This window comes from Cherax quadricarinatus, chromosome 14, assembly GCF_038502225.1.
Source record: "Cherax quadricarinatus isolate ZL_2023a chromosome 14, ASM3850222v1, whole genome shotgun sequence".
NCBI classification, from domain to species: Eukaryota; Metazoa; Arthropoda; class Malacostraca; order Decapoda; family Parastacidae; genus Cherax; species Cherax quadricarinatus.
The window spans coordinates 5,807,043-5,824,888 of record NC_091305.1 but is presented as its reverse complement, the minus strand read 5'-3'; the positions used below and the strand labels follow the sequence as shown (position 1 = coordinate 5,824,888).

The 17,846-nt window shown below is 38.6% G+C and overlaps 1 protein-coding gene across 5 annotated transcripts in view; it reads right to left on the bottom strand.

Annotated features, from left to right (window-relative positions):
* Positions 1–17,846, bottom strand: part of phtf (putative homeodomain transcription factor) — a 134,254-nt gene that overhangs the window by 33,538 nt on the left and 82,870 nt on the right. For all 5 annotated transcript variants that reach the window (XM_070084802.1, XM_070084800.1, XM_070084801.1 and 2 more), the window contains 2 exons: positions 16,742–16,864; positions 15,165–15,336 (listed from right to left, as the gene is read on the bottom strand). In XM_070084802.1, coding sequence (XP_069940903.1) covers positions 15,165–15,336; positions 16,742–16,864 — 295 coding nt within the window. The remainder of the gene's footprint in view (positions 1–15,164; positions 15,337–16,741; positions 16,865–17,846) is intronic.

The window sequence follows — 17,846 nt, the reverse complement described above, 5'->3', positions numbered from 1 at the left end:
ACCCCTCCTTTAAAGTGCAGGCATTGTACTTCCCATTTCCAGGACTCAAGTCCGACTATATGAAAATATATAATATATAATATATATATATATATAAATATATATATATATATAATATATATATATATATATATATATATATATATATATATATATATATATATATATATATATATGTATATATATATATATGTATATGTATATATATATATATGTGTATATATATATATATATATATATATATATATATATATATATATATATATATATATATATATATATATATATCTATATATATATATATGTATATATATGTATATATATATATATATACGTATATATATATATATACGTATATATATATATATATATATACAGTGGACCCCCGGTTAACGATTTTAATCCGTGCAAGAGGGCTCATCGTTATGCGAAATAATCGCTATGCGAATGAATTTTCCCCATAAGAAATAATGGAAATAAAATTAATCCGTGCAAGACGCCCAAAAGTATGAAAAAATTTTTTTTTTACCACATGAAATGTTAATTTTAATACACACCAACTGAAAAAGGCATGCACAATTACATGACACTTACTTTTATTGAAGATCTGGTGATGATTGATGGGATGGGAGGAGGGGAGAGCATTATCTTCTTACTGTTTAGAAGGGGAATCCCCTTCCATTAGGACTTGAGGTAGCAAGTCCTTTTCTGGGGTTACTTCCCTTCTTCTTTTAATGCCACTAGGACCAGCTTGAGAGTCACTGGACCTCTGTCGCACAACAAATCTGTCCATAGAGCTCTGTACCTCCCGTTCCTTCAAGACTTTCCTAAAATGGGCCATAACATTGTCATTGAAATAGTCACCAGCACGGCTTGCAACAGCTGTGTCAGGGTGATTTTCATCTATAAAGGTTTGCAGTTCAACCCACTGTGCACACATTTCCTTAATCTTTGAAGTAGGCACAATGGATTCCACAACTGGCATAGGCTTCTCAGGGTTAGCCCCAAACCCTTCAAAATCTTTCTTAATTTCCATACTAATTCTCACCCTTTTTACCACAGGGTTGGCACTAGAAGCTTTCTTGGGGCCCATGGTCACTTATTTTCCAGAAACAGCACCGAAAACACTGTAATAATACGAAATATTCCGAGTGTATGCTTGGATGTTACCGCGGAGGCTGGCTGGTAAACAATGGGACGGCCGGCACATGTGAGGGCACATTGGACGCGTCTCGGACGAAAATCGGTAAGCGGGTTTTTAATCGGTATGCGCGGCAAAAATTTTGCGATAAAAGTAATCGGTATGCGGAAAAATCGCTATGTGATGCCATCGTTATGCGGGAGTCCACTGTATATATATATATATATATATATATATACAGTGGACCCCCGCATACCGATTTTAATCCGTGCAAGAGGGCTCATTGGTATGCGAAATAATCGGTATGCGAAATAATCGGTATGCGAATGAATTTTCCCCATAAGAAATAATGGAAATCAAATTAATCCGTGCAAGACACCCAAAAGTATGAAAAAAAAAAATTTTACCACGTGAAATATACATTTTCCTACACACAAAGAGAAGGATACATGCACAATAGTAGAGTAGTACATGCACATTATATATTGTACATGTACTAGTCTACTAAATGAAGAATAAATGACACTTACCTTTATTGAAGATGCAGCAATGACTGATGAGACACTGTGTCCTGGGAGTGCCTTTTCCTCCTGAGTACTGTAGGTCCTGTTTGGTATTTTCTTCCAGAACATGCCTTATCACACTGTGTATGTCACTACGATTCTTAAATCTCTCAAACCAACCTTTGCTGGCTTTAAATTCACCAATATGAGCACTAGTTCCAGGCATTTTTCCCTGTTCACCTAGGTGTTAGTCGACTGGTGTGGGTTGCATCCTGGGAGACAAGATTAAGGACCCCAATGAAAATAAGTTAGACAGTCTTCGATGACACTGACTTTTTTGGGTTATCCTGGGTGGCAAATCCTCTGGGGTTAATTGTTTCTTGGTATTCTCAATAAGCCACACCAACAACGGCGCTACAGCAGCAGCAGCAGCAGCTGACGGTGGTACAGCAGCAACAGACGATGCTACAGCAGCAGCAGACGATGCTACAGCAGCAGCAGACGATGCTACAGCAGCAGCAGACGATGCTACAGCAGCAGCAGATGATGCTACAGCAGCAGCAGACGATGCTACAGCAGCAGCAGACGATGCTACAGCAGCAGCAGACGATGCTACAGCAGCAGCAGACGATGCTACAGCAGCAGCAGACGATGCTACAGCAGCAGCAGACGATGCTACAGCAGCAGCAGACGATGCTACAGCAGCAGCAGCAGCAGCTGACAGTGCTACAGCAGCAGCAGACGATGCTACAGCAGCAGCAGACAATGCTACAGCAGCAGCAGCAGCTGACAGTGCAGCAGCAGCAGGTGTACCACCAATAGTAGCGATGGTTGATTGGGGTTTATTATACAACCTGGCCAGCTCGGAGACACGCACTCCACTTTCATACTTATCAATGATATTTTTCTTCATCTCTATAGTAATTCTCACCCTTATTGCTGTAGGGTTGGCACTAGAAGCTTTCTTGGGGCCCATGGTCACTTATTTTCCAGATAAAATCACCAAAAACACTGTAATAATACGAAATGTTACGATTGTATGCTTGGATGCTACCGCGGAGGCTGGCTGGTAAACAATGCCACCGGCGGAACATGTGAGGCTGGCTAAGGCGCACATTGGACGCGTCTCGGACGAACAGCAGTGAGCGGGTTTTTAAGCGGTATGCGAGGCAAAATTTTAGCGATAAAATGTATCGGTATGCGGATTAAACGTTATGTGATGCCAACGGTATGCGGGGGTCCACTGTATATACATCTAGGTTTTTCTCCTTTTTCTAAATAGCTCTTGTTCTTCTTTATTTCTTCTATTGTCCATGGGGAAGTGGAAAAGAATCTTTCCTCCGTAAGCCATGCGTGTCGTATGAGGCGACTAAAATGCCGGGAGCAATGGGCTAGTAACCCCTTCTCCTGTAGACATTTACTAAAAAAGAGAAGAAGAAAAACTTTATAAAACTGGGATGCTTAAATGTGCGTGGATGTAGTGCGGATGACAAGAAACAGATGATTGCTGATGTTGTGAATGAAAAGAAGTTGGATGTCCTGGCCCTAAGCGAACCAAAGCTGAAGGGGGTAGGGGAGTTTTGGTGGGGGGAAATAAAAAAAATTAAATCTAGAGTATCTGAGAGAGTTAGAGCAAAGGAAGGGGTAGCAGTAATGTTGAATGATCAGTTATGGAAGGAGAAGAGAGAATATGAATGTGTAAATTCAAGAATTATGTGAATTAAAGTAAAGGTTGGATGCGAGAAGTGGGTTATAATAAGCGTGTATGCACCTGGAGAAGAGAGGAATGCAGAGGAGAGAGAGAGATTTTGGGAGATGTTAAGTGAATGTATAGGAGCGTTTGAACCAAGTGAGAGAGTAATTGTGGTAGGGGACATGAATGCTAAAGTAGGAGAAACTTTTAGAGAGGGTGTGGTAGGTAAGTTTGGGGTGCCAGGTGTAAATGATAATGGGAGCCCTTTGATTGAACTTTGTATAGAAAGGGGTTTAGTTATAGGTAATACATATTTTAAGAAAAAGAGGATAAATAAGTATACAAGATATGATGTAGGGCGAAATGACAGTAGTTTGTTGGATTATGTATTGGTAGATAAAAGACTGTTGAGTAGACTTCAGTATGTACATGTTTATAGAGGGGCCACAGATATATCAGATCACTTTCTAGTTGTAGCTACACTGAGAGTAAAAGGTAGATGGGATACAAGGAGAATAGAAGCATCAGGGAAGAGAGAGGTGAAGCTTTATAAGCTAAAAGAGGAGGCAGTTAGGGTAAGATATAAACAGCTATTGGAGGATAGATGGGCTAATGAGAGCATAGGCAATGGGGTCGAAGAGGTATGGGGTAGGTTTCAGCAGAAAAAATGTAGTGTTAGAGTGTTCAGCAGAAGTTTGTGGTTACAGGAAAGTGGGTGCGGGAGGGAAGAGGAGCGATTGGTGGAATGATGATGTAAAGAGAGTAGTAAGGGAGAAAAAGTTAGCATATGAGAAGTTTTTACAAAGTAGAAGTGATGCAAGGAGGGAAGAGTATATGGAGAACAAGAGAGAGGTTAAGAGAGTGGTGAAGCAATGTAAAAAGAGAGCAAATGAGAGAGTGGGTGAGATGTTATCAACAAATTTTGTTGAAAATAAGAAAAAGTTTTGGAGTGAGATTAACAAGTTAAGAAAGCCTAGAGAACAAATGGATTTGCCAGTTAAAAATAGGAGAGGAGAGTTATTAAATGGAGAGTTAGAGGTATTGGGAAGATGGAGGGAATATTTTGAGGAATTGTTAAATGTTGATGAAGATAGGGAAGCTGTGATTTTGTGTATAGGACAAGGAGGAATAACATCTTGTAGGAGTGAGGAAGAGCCAGTTGTGAGTGTGGGGGAAGTTCGTGAGGCAGTAGGTAAAATGAAAGGGGGTAAGGCAGCCGGGATTGATGGGATAAAGATAGAAATGTTAAAAGCAGGTGGGGATATAGTTTTGGAGTGGTTGGTGCAATTATTTAATAAATGTATGGAAGAGGGTAAGGTACCTAGGGATTGGCAGAGAGCATGCATAGTTCCTTTGTATAAAGGCAAAGGGGATAAAAGAGAGTGCAAAAATTATAGGGGGATAAGTCTGCTGAGTATACCTGGTAAAGTGTATGGTAGAGTTATTATTGAAAGAATTAAGAATAAGACGGAGAATAGGATAGCAGATGAACAAGGAGGCTTTAGGAAAGGTAGGGGGTGTGTGGACCAGGTGTTTACAGTGAAACATATAAGTGAACAGTATTTAGATAAGGCTAAAGAGGTCTTTGTGGCATTTATGGATTTGGAAAAGGCGTATAACAGGGTGGATAGGGGGGCAATGTGGCAGATGTTGCAAGTGTATGGTGTAGGAGGTAGGTTACTGAAAGCAGTGAAGAGTTTTTACGAGGATAGTGAGGCTCAAGTTAGAGTATGTAGGAAAGAGGGAAATTATTTCCCAGTAAAAGTAGGCCTTAGACAAGGATGTGTGATGTCACCGTGGTTGTTTAATATATTTATAGATGGGGTTGTAAGAGAAGTAAATGCGAGGGTCTTGGCAAGAGGCGTGGAGTTAAAAGATAAAGAATCACACACAAAGTGGGAGTTGTCACAGCTGCTCTTTGCTGATGACACTGTGCTCTTGGGAGATTCTGAAGAGAAGTTGCAGAGATTGGTGGATGAATTTGGTAGGGTGTGCAAAAGAAGAAAATTAAAGGTGAATACAGGAAAGAGTAAGGTTATGAGGATAACAAAAAGATTAGGTGATGAAAGATTGAATATCAGATTGGAGGGAGAGAGTATGGAGGAGGTAAATGCATTCAGATATTTGGGAGTGGACGTGTCAGCGGATGGGTCTATGAAAGATGAGGTGAATCATAGAATTGATGAGGGGAAAAGAGGGGTGCACTTAGGAGTCTGTGGAGACAAAGAACTTTGTCCTTGGAGGCAAAGAGGGGAATGTATGAGAGTATAGTTTTACCAACGCTCTTATATGGGTGTGAAGCATAGGTGATGAATGTTGCAGCGAGGAGAAGGCTGGAGGCAGTGGAGATGTCATGTCCGAGGGCAATGTGTGGTGTGAATATAATGCAGAGAATTCGTAGTTTTGAAGTTAGGAGGAGGTGCAGGATTACCAAAACTGTTGTCCAGAGGGCTGAGGAAGGGTTGTTGAGGTGGTTCGGACATGTAGAGAGAATGGAGCGAAACAGAATGACTTCAAGAGTGTATCAGTCTGTAGTGGAAGGAAGGCGGGGTAGGGGTCGGCCTAGGAAAGGTTGGAGAGAGGGGGTAAAGGTGGTTTTGTGTGCGAGGGGCTTGGACTTCCAGCAGGCATGCGTGAGCGTGTTTGATAGGAGTGAATGGAGACAAATGGTTTTTAATACTTGACGTGCTGTTGAGTGTGAGCAAAGTAACATTTATGAAGGGGTTCAGGGAAACTGGCAGGCCGGACTTGAGTCCTGGAGATGGGAAGTACAGTGCCTGCACTCTGAAGGAGGGGTGTTAATGTTGCAGTTTAAAAACTGTAGTGTAAAGCACCCTTCTGGCAAGACAGTGATGGAGTGAATGATGGTGAAAGTTTTTCTTTTTCGGGCCACCCTGCCTTGGTGGGAATCGGCCAGTGTGATAATAAAAAATAAAAATAATAATAATAATAATAATAATATGTATAATAATAATTATATAATAATATAATACAATAATAATAATAATAATATGTATAATAATAATACATGTATAATAATAATGTACTACATGAAACAATTATCATAGACGGCTTCAAAAGGCCGTCACTAGATGGCAGTGTTTACCACAACAAAGAGGGAGTGGTTGTGGCCGCCTCCACCTGTTACATAATGACATATTTTATTCATTCTAGAGTATATATCATGTTTCTATGTTATTGTTATTGTTTGTTGTGTCATATTAGATGAACTGTGATATACAAATAAGCCGTATAGATGATATTAGCGAAATTATTCATGAAGTATTTTGCCCGGTCTCCAAACAAACTCTTGTCCACCGCCAGCACCGCCCATACCACTACATGAATGACATTTTTTATTCATTCTAGAGTACACCTACCATCCGACTTACGACCTGCTCGACTTTCGACCACTCGACTTACGATCGTGCTTTTTATGCCAAATTTCTGGGAAATAAACAACTATTTGTGTTGTACACAGTGTTTATCCGAAATCTTACCGTATAAAATACAGTACTAACAGTATAAAAAGTAAAGTAAAACATGAAATACCAAAATAAAACAATAAAATAAAGTCATTACAAAAATGTGATGTTGATATTCAGTAGTAAAGCTCGACTTACGACCGATTTCTCGGAACCGAACTCGGTCGTAAGTCGGACGGTAGGTGTATATATCATGTTTCCATGTTATTCATATTGTTTGTTATGTCATAGTAGATGAACTGTGATATATAAATAAGCCATATAGATGATATTAGCTAAATTATTCATGAAGTATTTTGCCCGGTCTTCAGACAAACTCGTCCACCGCCGACATTGCCCATACCACCACATGAATGATATATTTTATTTATTTTAGAGTATATATCAGGTTTGTATGTTATTTATATTGTTTATTATGTCATATTAGACTTCCAGCAGGCATGCGTGAGCGTGTTTGATAGGAGTGAATGGAGACAAATGGTTTTTAATACTTGACGTGCTGTTGGAGTGTGAGCAAAGTAACATTTATGAAGGGATTCAGGGAAACCGGCAGGCCGGACTTGAGTCCTGGAGATGGGAAGTACAGTGCCTGCACTCTGAAGGAGGGGTGTTAATGTTGCAGTTTAAAAACTGTAGTGTAAAGCACCCTTCTGGCAAGACAGTGATGGAGTGAATGATGGTGAAAGTTTTTCTTTTTCGGGCCACCCTGCCTTGGTGGGAATCGGCCGGTGTGATAATAAAATAAAAAAATTAGATGAAGTGAGATAGATAAATAAGCCATAGAGTTGATATTAGTGAAATTATTGAAGTTAAGAATTCCACTGGAACGGATTAATTGCATTTCAATTAATTTAAATGAGGAAAATTGACTCTGCAAACGAGCAAATCCAGTTGCGAGCAAGGTCATGGAACGGATTAAACTCGCAAGTAGAGGTTCCACTGTAATAGCATTTACTTAGCCTAACAATACTGCTTCCTTAACCTATTGAACCACGGACAATCATAAAACACATGAAAACATCGTAAAATATTGTATATACGAATGCAGCTGGGCATTCGTGAATCTTCGAAGCTCGCAAAAGTGGAAGGCTAGCTGTACAGCAAAACAAGTTAACACATGACCTGAGGCTCCATTGTCACAGCTTTTGCTTAAAACTGTAAGGTACTGGTTTGATTTCCATGCAGGCTGATATGTAAGTAAAAGGCTTCTTACAGACTTAGTTTGCCTGACACAAAAGAGGTACATGGATGTTAATCAACTGTTGTGGCTCCATTAATGAAACCAAAAGTACGAAATTTGATGAAAAGCTGACAGAATTACACTCTTGCAAACTTAGCAGTCTTGGCAACATGTATGAATCAGCAATTCTGACTAATTTGAGTCCTATTTTAGGTCAATTCCATTGTTTCAGTGAGCCAAATGCTTAGCTATTTTGCTAGTATGTCTTTCATTCTAAACTGCCCATTTAACTATTTCAACTACCCAATAAAGTGATAAGAAATTGGTGAATTAGCCAATTTCACACAAAATTAAAAAATTGCCAATTTAAAAATAGAGTACAGAATAAACATGCAGACATTTCTGGCATTAAAACATTTCCTCTATTCATTAGTTACGTCCCCAAGCCGCTCCTAAATTACACTTGGCTTACATTTTGAATTTTTATTCAAACAAAAATTAGAAGATTTACTGTTATGCAGAGTACTGCATAACAGTAAATTTTTTTTTTTTTTTTTTTTTTTTTAAACAAGTCAGCCGTCTCCCACCGAGGCAGGGTGACCCAAAAAAAGAAAGAAAATCCCCAAAAAAGAAAATACTTTCATCATCATTCAACACTTTCACCACACTCGCACATTATCACTGTTTTTGCAGAGGTGCTCAGAATACAACAGTTTAGAAGCATACACATATAAAGATACACAACATATCCCTCCAAACTGCCAATATCCCAAACCCCTCCTTTAAAGTGCAGGCATTGTACTTCCCATTTCCAGGACTCAAGTCTGACTATATGAAAATAACCGGTTTCCCTGAATCCCTTCACTAAATATTACCCTGCTCACACTCCAACAGATCGTCAGGTCCCAAGTACCATTCGTCTCCATTCACTCCTATCTAACACGCTCACGCACGCTTGCTGGAAGTCCAAGCCCCTTACCCACAAAACCTCCTTTACCCCCTCTCTCCAACCCTTTCGAGGACGACCCCTACCCCGCCTTCCTTCCCCTATAGATTTATATGCTTTCCATGTCATTCTACTGTGATCCATTCTCTCTAAATGACCAAACCACCTCAACAACCCCTCTTCTGCCCTCTGACTAATACTTTTATTAACTCCACACCTTTTCCTAATTTCCACACTCCGAATTTTCTGCATAATATTTACACCACACATTGCCCTTAAACAGGACATCTCCGCTGCCTCCAACCGTCTCCTCGCTGCTGCATTTACCACCCAAGCTTCACACCCATATAAGAGTGTTGGTACTACTATACTTTCATACATTCCCTTCTTTGCCTCCATAGATAACGTTTTTTGACTCCACATATACCTCAACGCACCACTCACCTTTTTTCCCTCATCAATTCTATGATTAACCTCATCCTTCATAAATCCATCCGCCGACACGTCAACTCCCAAGTATCTGAAAACATTCACTTCTTCCATACTCCTCCTCCCCAATTTGATATCCAATTTTTCTTTATCTAAATCATTTGACACCCTCATCACCTTACTCTTTTCTATGTTCACTTTCAACTTTCTACCTTTACACACATTCCCAAACTCATCCACTAACCTTTGCAATTTTTCTTTAGAATCTCCCATAAGCACAGTATCATCAGCAAAAAGTAACTGTGTCAATTCCCATTTTGAATTTGATTCCCCATAATTTAATCCCACCCCTCTCCCAAACACCCTAGCATTTACTTCCTTTACAACCCCATCTATAAATATATTAAACAACCATGGTGACATTACACATCCCTGTCTAAGACCTACTTTTACCGGGAAGTAGTCTCCCTCTCTTCTACACACCCTAACCTGAGCCTCACTATCCTCATAAAAACTCTTTACAGCATTTAATAACTTACCACCTATTCCATATACTTGCAACATCTGCCACATTGCTCCTCTATCCACTCTATCATATGCCTTTTCTAAATCCATAAATGCAATAAAAACTTCCCTATCTTTATCTAAATACTGTTCACATATATGCTTCAATGTAAACACCTGATCTACACATCCCCTACCCACTCTAAAACCTCCTTGCTCATCCGCAATCCTACATTCTGTCTTACCTCTAATTCTTTCAATTATAACCCTACCGTACACTTTTCCTGGTATACTCAGTAAGCTTATTCCTCTATAATTTTTAGTCTCTTTTGTCCCCTTTCCCTTTATATAAAGGGACTATACATGCTCTCTGCCAATCCCTAGGTACCTTCCCCTCTTTCATACATTTATTAAACAAAAGTACCAACCACTCCAACACTATATCCCCCCCTGCTTTTAACATTTCTGTCATGATCCCATCAGTTCCAGCTGCTTTACCCCCTTTCATTTTACGTAATGCCTCACGTACCTCCCCCACACTTACATTCTGCTCTTCTTCACTCCTAAAAGATGGTATACCTCCCTGACCAGTGCATGAAATTACTGCCTCTGTTTCTTCCTTAACATTTAAAAGTTCCTCAAAATATTCTCGCCATCTACCCAATACCTCCATCTCCCCATCTACTAACTCCCCTACTCTGTTTTTAACTGACAAATCCATATTTTCCCTAGGCTTTCTTAACTTGTTTAACTCACTCCAAAATTTTTTCTTATTTTCATTAAAATTTCTTGACAGTGCCTCTCCCACTTTATAATCTGCTCTCCTTTTGCACTCTCTCACCACTCTCTTTACCTTTCTTTTACTCTCCATATACTCTGCTCTTCTTATAACACTTCTGCTTTGTAAAAACCTCTCATAAGCTACCTTTTTCTCTTTTATCACACCCTTTACTTCATCATTCCACCAATCACTCCTCTTTCCTCCTGCCCCCACCCTCCTATAACCACAAACTTCTGCCCCACATTCTAATACTGCATTTTTAAAACTATTCCAACCCTCTTCAACCCCCCCACTACTCATCTTTGCACTAGCCCACCTTTCTGCCAATAGTCGCTTATATCTCACCCGAACTTCCTCCTCCCTTAGTTTATACACTTTCACCTCCCTCTTACTTGTTGTTGCCACCTTCCTCTTTTCCCATCTACCTCTTACTCTAACTGTAGCTACAACTAAATAATGATCCGATATATCAGTTGCCCCTCTATAAACATGTACATCCTGGAGCCTACCCATCAACCTTTTATCCACCAATACATAATCTAATAAACTACTTTCATTACGTGCTACATCATACCTTGTATATTTATTTATCCTCTTTTTCATAAAATATGTATTACTTATTACCAAATTTCTTTCTACACATAGCTCAATTAAAGGCTCCCCATTTACATTTACCCCTGGCACCCCAAATTTACCTACTACTCCCTCCATAACATTTTTACCCACTTTAGCATTAAAATCCCCAACCACCATTACTCTCACACTTGATTCAAAACTCCCCACGCATTCACTCAACATTTCCCAAAATCTCTCTCTCTCCTCTACACTTCTCTCTTCTCCAGGTGCATACACGCTTATTATAACCCACTTTTCACATCCAATCTTTATTTTACTCCACATAATCCTTGAATTAATACATTTATAGTCCCTCTTTTCCTGCCATAGCTTATCCTTCAACATTATTGCTACTCCTTCTTTAGCTCTAACTCTATTTGAAACCCCTGACCTAATCCCATTTATTCCTCTCCACTGAAACTCTCCCACCCCCTTCAGCTTTGTTTCACTTAAAGCCAGGACATCCAGCTTCTTCTCATTCATAACATCCACAATCATCTCTTTCTTATCATCTGCACAACATCCACGCACATTCAGACTTCCCACTTTGACAATTTTCTTCTTCTTATTCTTTTTAGTAATCTTTACAGGAAAAGGGGTTACTAGCCCATTGTTCCCGGCATTTTAGTTGACTTTTACAACACGCATGGCTTACGGAGGAAAGATTCTTATTCCACTTCCCCATGGATATAAAAGGAAAATTAATAAGACCAAGAACTATTAAGATAAAATCAAAGAAAACTCAGATGAGTGTGTATAAATAAATGTGTACATGTATGTGTAGTGTGACCTAAGTGTAAGTAGAAGTAGCAAGACATGCCTGTAATCTTGCATATTTATGAGACAGACAAAAGACATCAGCAATTCTACCATCATGTAAAACAATCACAGGCTTCGTTTTACACTCACTTGGCAGGACGGTAGTACCTCCCTGGGTGGTTGCTGTCTACCAACCTACTACTACTACTACTACTGGATGAAAATTGGACAAGTGATATAATTTGTGTCCTCTGGAATATCAGAAAAATTCAAACATTTATGCTACTTTGAGCTCAATTTCAAACAACTTCCAGTCTTGAAGCCAATCAAAATCATCTCTGCTTCTGTAATACATGTATATCTTCCATCCTATTGGATGATACCAAGAAGTGGAAAATACAGCGATAAAAGCCTTCTGAAAATAATCTGTAAAGTTACTATTTTACACCAAATACACATAACTTATTTTTCCATCATTCACTGAGGCAGAATTTATTTTTATATGTGCACACTCGCCACATAGATCCATTCTTTCATATCTAGGCCCAAATTTACCACTCATGGCTTATCTGAGTGAGCTAAGCTTATCATGTAGTTCTATGGCACAGACCTTGAAAGGGTTAAGAACAATTACAAAAACCAGAAAAACAATCATATATTGGCATCAATAAACTGAAAAATTAGGAGAAGGTGTGGAGTTAATAAAAGTATTAGTCAGAGGGCTGAAGAGGGGTTGTTGAGGTGGTTTGGTCATTTAGAGAGTATGGATCAAAGTAGAATGACATGGAGAGTGTATAAATCAGTAGGGAAAGGAAGGCGGGGTAGGGGTCGTCCTCGAAAAGGTTGGAGGGAGGGGGTAAAGGAGGTTTTATGGGCAAGAAGCTTGGACTTCCAGCAAGTGTGCATGAGCATGTTAGATAGGAGTGAATGGAGATGAATGATTTTTGGTACCTGACGAGCTGTTGGAGTGTGAGCAAAGTAATATTTAGTGAAGGGATTCAGGGAAACCAGTTATTTTTATATAGCCGGACTTGAGTTCTGGAAATGGGAAGTACAATGCCTGCACTTTAACCCCTTGACTGTCGAAACCCCAAATCCTGAGATGTCTCCTGGTGTCGAAAAATTTGCGGAAAAAAAAATTTCTTATGAAATGATAGGGAATCTTTTCCCGATGGTAATGATGCCAAAAGTATGAAATTTGATGGAAAACTTGCAGAATTACACTCTCGCGAAGTCAGCGACCTCGGCGATATTTACGAATTGGCGATTTCGCCCACTTTGAGCCTTATTTTTTCGCTACTTCCATTGTTCAAGTCGATCAAACTCATAGCTATTTCTTTAGAACTCCATTTGTTCTATCGATTGAGTACAAGAAACTGCCCATTTACCGATTTCAACTACCGCGGGGGCGTTGACCCCCGGAACTCTCTCCAGGTAAACTCCAGGTAAAACCCAATAACGTGGTCAGAAATTTGCAATTTGGCCAATTTCACACAAATTAAAAAATATGCCAATTTCAAAATAGGGTCTAGAATGAACAATGCAGACATCCCTGGCTCTAAAATAACATTTTCTTTGTTCATCAGTCATGTCTCCAGGCCCCTCTGATATTACTCTTGCTTTCTATTTTGAATTCTTATTCAAACAAAAAATAGAAGATTTACTGTTATGCAGACTACTGCAATATTGTAATAATTGTATAAATAATGTCAACCCATTCGTGACTGCATACTAGAATGGCTAGTTGGATATTTATTGGACAATGATATCATTTGTTTACTTTTGAAGATTGGCAAAAATCAAACATTCCCTTACTTTGAGCTCCATTTCAAGGTTCTTTTCATAGTAAAACCAATCAAAATTACCTCTATTTCTATAATATGTTTTCCATTCTATCAAGTGAGACCAAGAAAACGAGAATACAACCATAAATACTACACGAAAATAGACTACAAAGACGGCATTTTAATCCAAACAAAACGGTCAGAGTTCTTTTTTTCTCATTATGCACTGCATGCTGCAGGATTTTTTTATATGGTGCACACTGACCACACAGACCCGTTCTCTCACATGTGGGCCTACCAGCTTTCTCCTGCTTGATTTGAAACTGCTAGAATTTTTTATTATATATACGTTAAGCATGGTGGCTCGTAAGACGTATATATGCGACTGGAACAGTCAAAGGGTTAAAGGAGGGGTTTGGGATATTGGCAGTTTGGTGGGATGTGTAATAGGATGGTATATATATAATTGGGGAACTGATATTGTAATTTATTTTGGGTCACTTTTTATATTGTATCTTTATGTATGCTTCTAATATGTTGTATCTGGGCACCTCTACAAAAACAGTGATTATGTATGAGTGAAGTGAAAGTGTTGAATGATGATGAAAGTATTTTCTTTCTTGGGATTTTCTTTCTTTTTGGGTCACCCTGCCTAGGTGGGAGACGGCCAACTTGTTGAAGGAAAAACAAAAATGTAACATCACCGACGCTTTTATGTCCCAGTTATCGATGAGTGATCATTTTGTCACCACACGCCACAAAATCACAGGTTCTTATCAGATTCGACTCATTTTAGTCTCATTTCATTCAGAAATATGAACTCTATCATACTAATTTTTTTTTTTTTACAAAATCTTCCCAACGAGACAGGGAATGTTATTTTTTTTTTAGACATCTCGAAGTTTAAGTAATGGCATAGCTAGAGGGAGAGCATGGAAAGTGACTGCTCCTCCTGAGCACATTTTTCAAAAGTGGCTGTTTTCATAATTTTTTATAACTCTTTAGTTCACTTTTGCCAATGACAAGTGTTCCATTTATCCTAACTTGTTCACATTATACTACATTTTTCTGACCTTACCAATAACCAGCACAGTTGTGGAACGATCCCTTAGTTGACTCAAACACCAAGTCTTACCTTCTGAGCAAAGACACTTCCTCTGATCGTATTTACTTGGACCTTGTCCTCTTTTCTGCAACACTGCAAACTCCTGATGTATTGATTGCAACACAAAAGGCCTAGAGCTATCATTCAACTCTCCACATGGTTGTTTTGCATTGCTGAACAAATTTACCAACTACTGTATTATAACTCTTAATATAATTTCAAAGGACAGAAGAGTTTACCATCCATCAACGACCAGCAGTCCCATGAAAATTTTCCCTGTAGTCTCTTGAAGAGCTTGAATCCATGCTAGAGATCCATTAGTAACTACAGTATCTAGCACTGTCCCTAATGCAGAGTAGTCTATACGGTAGATGCTGGGTACTAGAGCAATCACCGTAGCCATAGTCAGACCTGAAATAAAACATTTAGTAAGGTAATACTGCATAAAAATCACACTGCACAGTATTTTACCTTGAGTAACAATGCTTCAATTTGCACACAATTTGCTCCTCATATGTATTTCATTATTTTCAAATTGACACTATTACTTAGAGTCTGTGCCATTATTTCATTTCAGGTTATCCAATTATTTTTCATTAATAAATAACTACATTGAAAGAGGGGAGTAGAAGATGTTTTAGTGTGCAAGGGGTGTGAATGTGCAGCAGGTATGTGTGAGCATGTTAAACAAGAGTGAATGGAGACAATTGGTGTTTGGGACCTGATAAGCTGTTAGAGTGTGAGCAGGGTAATATTTTGTGAAGGGATTCAGGGAAATTGGTTAGCTGGACTTGAGTCCTGGAGGTGGGAAGAACAATGCCTGCTCTTTAAAGGAGGGGGTTAGGATATTGGCCGTTTGGAGTGACATCTAAACTGTCATATCTGGGCACCTATGTAATGACAGTGATTGTGTGTGAATGATGGTGAAAGTGTTTCTTTCATTTTTGGGTCACCCTGCCTCAGTGGGAGATAACTAACGTGTTGGGAAAATACATACATATATATTTTTTTTTACCATCATTCAACACTTTCACCATCATTCACACACAATCACTGTCTTCGTAGAGGTGCTCAGATACGACAGTTAAGATGTCACTCCAAACAGCCAATATCTCAAACCCCTCCCTTTAAAGTGCAGGCATTGTACTTCCCACCTCCAGGGCTCAAGTCCAGCTAACTAGTTTTTCCTGAATCCCTTCACAAAATACAGCCTCTCCTCACTCAGCAACGTAGTACTTGTTTACCGACGACTCGGACTTGCGATAGGTTCTCTGACCAGTATGCATACCTAATTAATGTAAATTGGAGCTGATTTCCTCTATTCTGTTTATTACAATATACAGTACACTATTGCATAAACATTTAGAACTATACTAAAAACTTTATAAATAGTGCAAAAGTGACATTAAAACAATTTCAAAGATGGCTGACACAAAACCCACTACCATTATAGTATGCTCCTTGCTTAGCAATGAATTCATTTACCAATGTGGTCTTAGGAATGGAACGCTGTCGTTAAGTGAGGAGAGGCTGTATATACATGGGGAAGTGGAAAAGAATTCTTCCTCCGTAAACCATGTGTGTTGTAAGAGGCGACTAAAATGCTGGGAGCAAGGGGCTAGTAACCCCTTCTTCTGTATAAATTATTATGTAAATTAAAAAGTGATATGGCCATCTCCTACCCAATAACTGTCATTGTAGACAAAACTGAATCCTTGTCTATAGGTATTTGCTTGTGTTTAGCAAGTAATTTTTTGAAGGTTTACTGTAGTTATAAAATGTAAACAAGAAGCAGAGGCAGTACAGTCTCTCTTACCAAACTGCAGATAATGAGTTGTGTGTTGTAAACTGTCCACTTTGGAGATGACTGCAGACGAGATATCCAGTACCGAAAGATCGACTTTTTTTGCTTCTACTCCTTCCCAAATCTTGCAGCTAACTGGATAGATTAATATGATTCACATTTTCAATACCAAGTTATAACCTGGAAACCTAAATGACTGTTACCAAAACTGTATTCATATGAAATGGTACACAAATAAAATACAAATTCTGTAATCAATTAAAAAAAGAAGTTAAGCAGAAAGAAATATGGTAGCAAATATCTAATTATTACTGTATTATATTTATGGGGAAGAGCTAAACTCACTGGGGTCATATAGTACATGGGAAATCTGGAAGGGAAAGGAATCAGATTTAATACAGGGAATTGGAGAAGAGTTCCACTTCCCTAGACCAAGAGCCTCTCACTGGCAACAAGTCACCTCCCTTGAATGTCACTTACCATAACAGATCATAAAATATTTAAGTAAATGCATACTTGAGGAAAAAATTTATACCATATCCTGATGCTTTATTCTTGTAAGATCTCATCTCTAAGGAGATGGTAAAAAATAATCTCCAGACATTTCACAACTAACCCGCATGTCAGAGATTTCAGACAATGCTTCTGTCCAACCTGGATCATTATCAAGTCAAAATGTTCCCTCTGAAATGTGGGTTATTTGTGAACTGTTTCACTTGTGGTACTATGACTTTTATTCTTTGAATACTTTAAATTCTTTCAGTCATTAATTTGAAATCTTTACCGAGGAAATCTACATCAGTGATTGGCTACCACTAAATTGAAACAGCTGCCACCTGACATAGCTTAATACAGTATTTTATTTTTAGATGCATTATACAATATGTACAAATATTCTGAATTATAAAAACAATGTTCACAAATACATATAGTACTTGCATAATTATGGATTTTTTGAAAATTCAATAACTTTTGACTAAAAGGTTAATTAAGCCAATTTCATTGATTGCAATGGATTTGTTTTGATATATTAGTACAGGGAAACTTTAAAATTAACTTTAAGAGAGTAAGAGTATTGAGAGTTTTTGGTCTGGCAAAGAAAAATGGATGGAACACT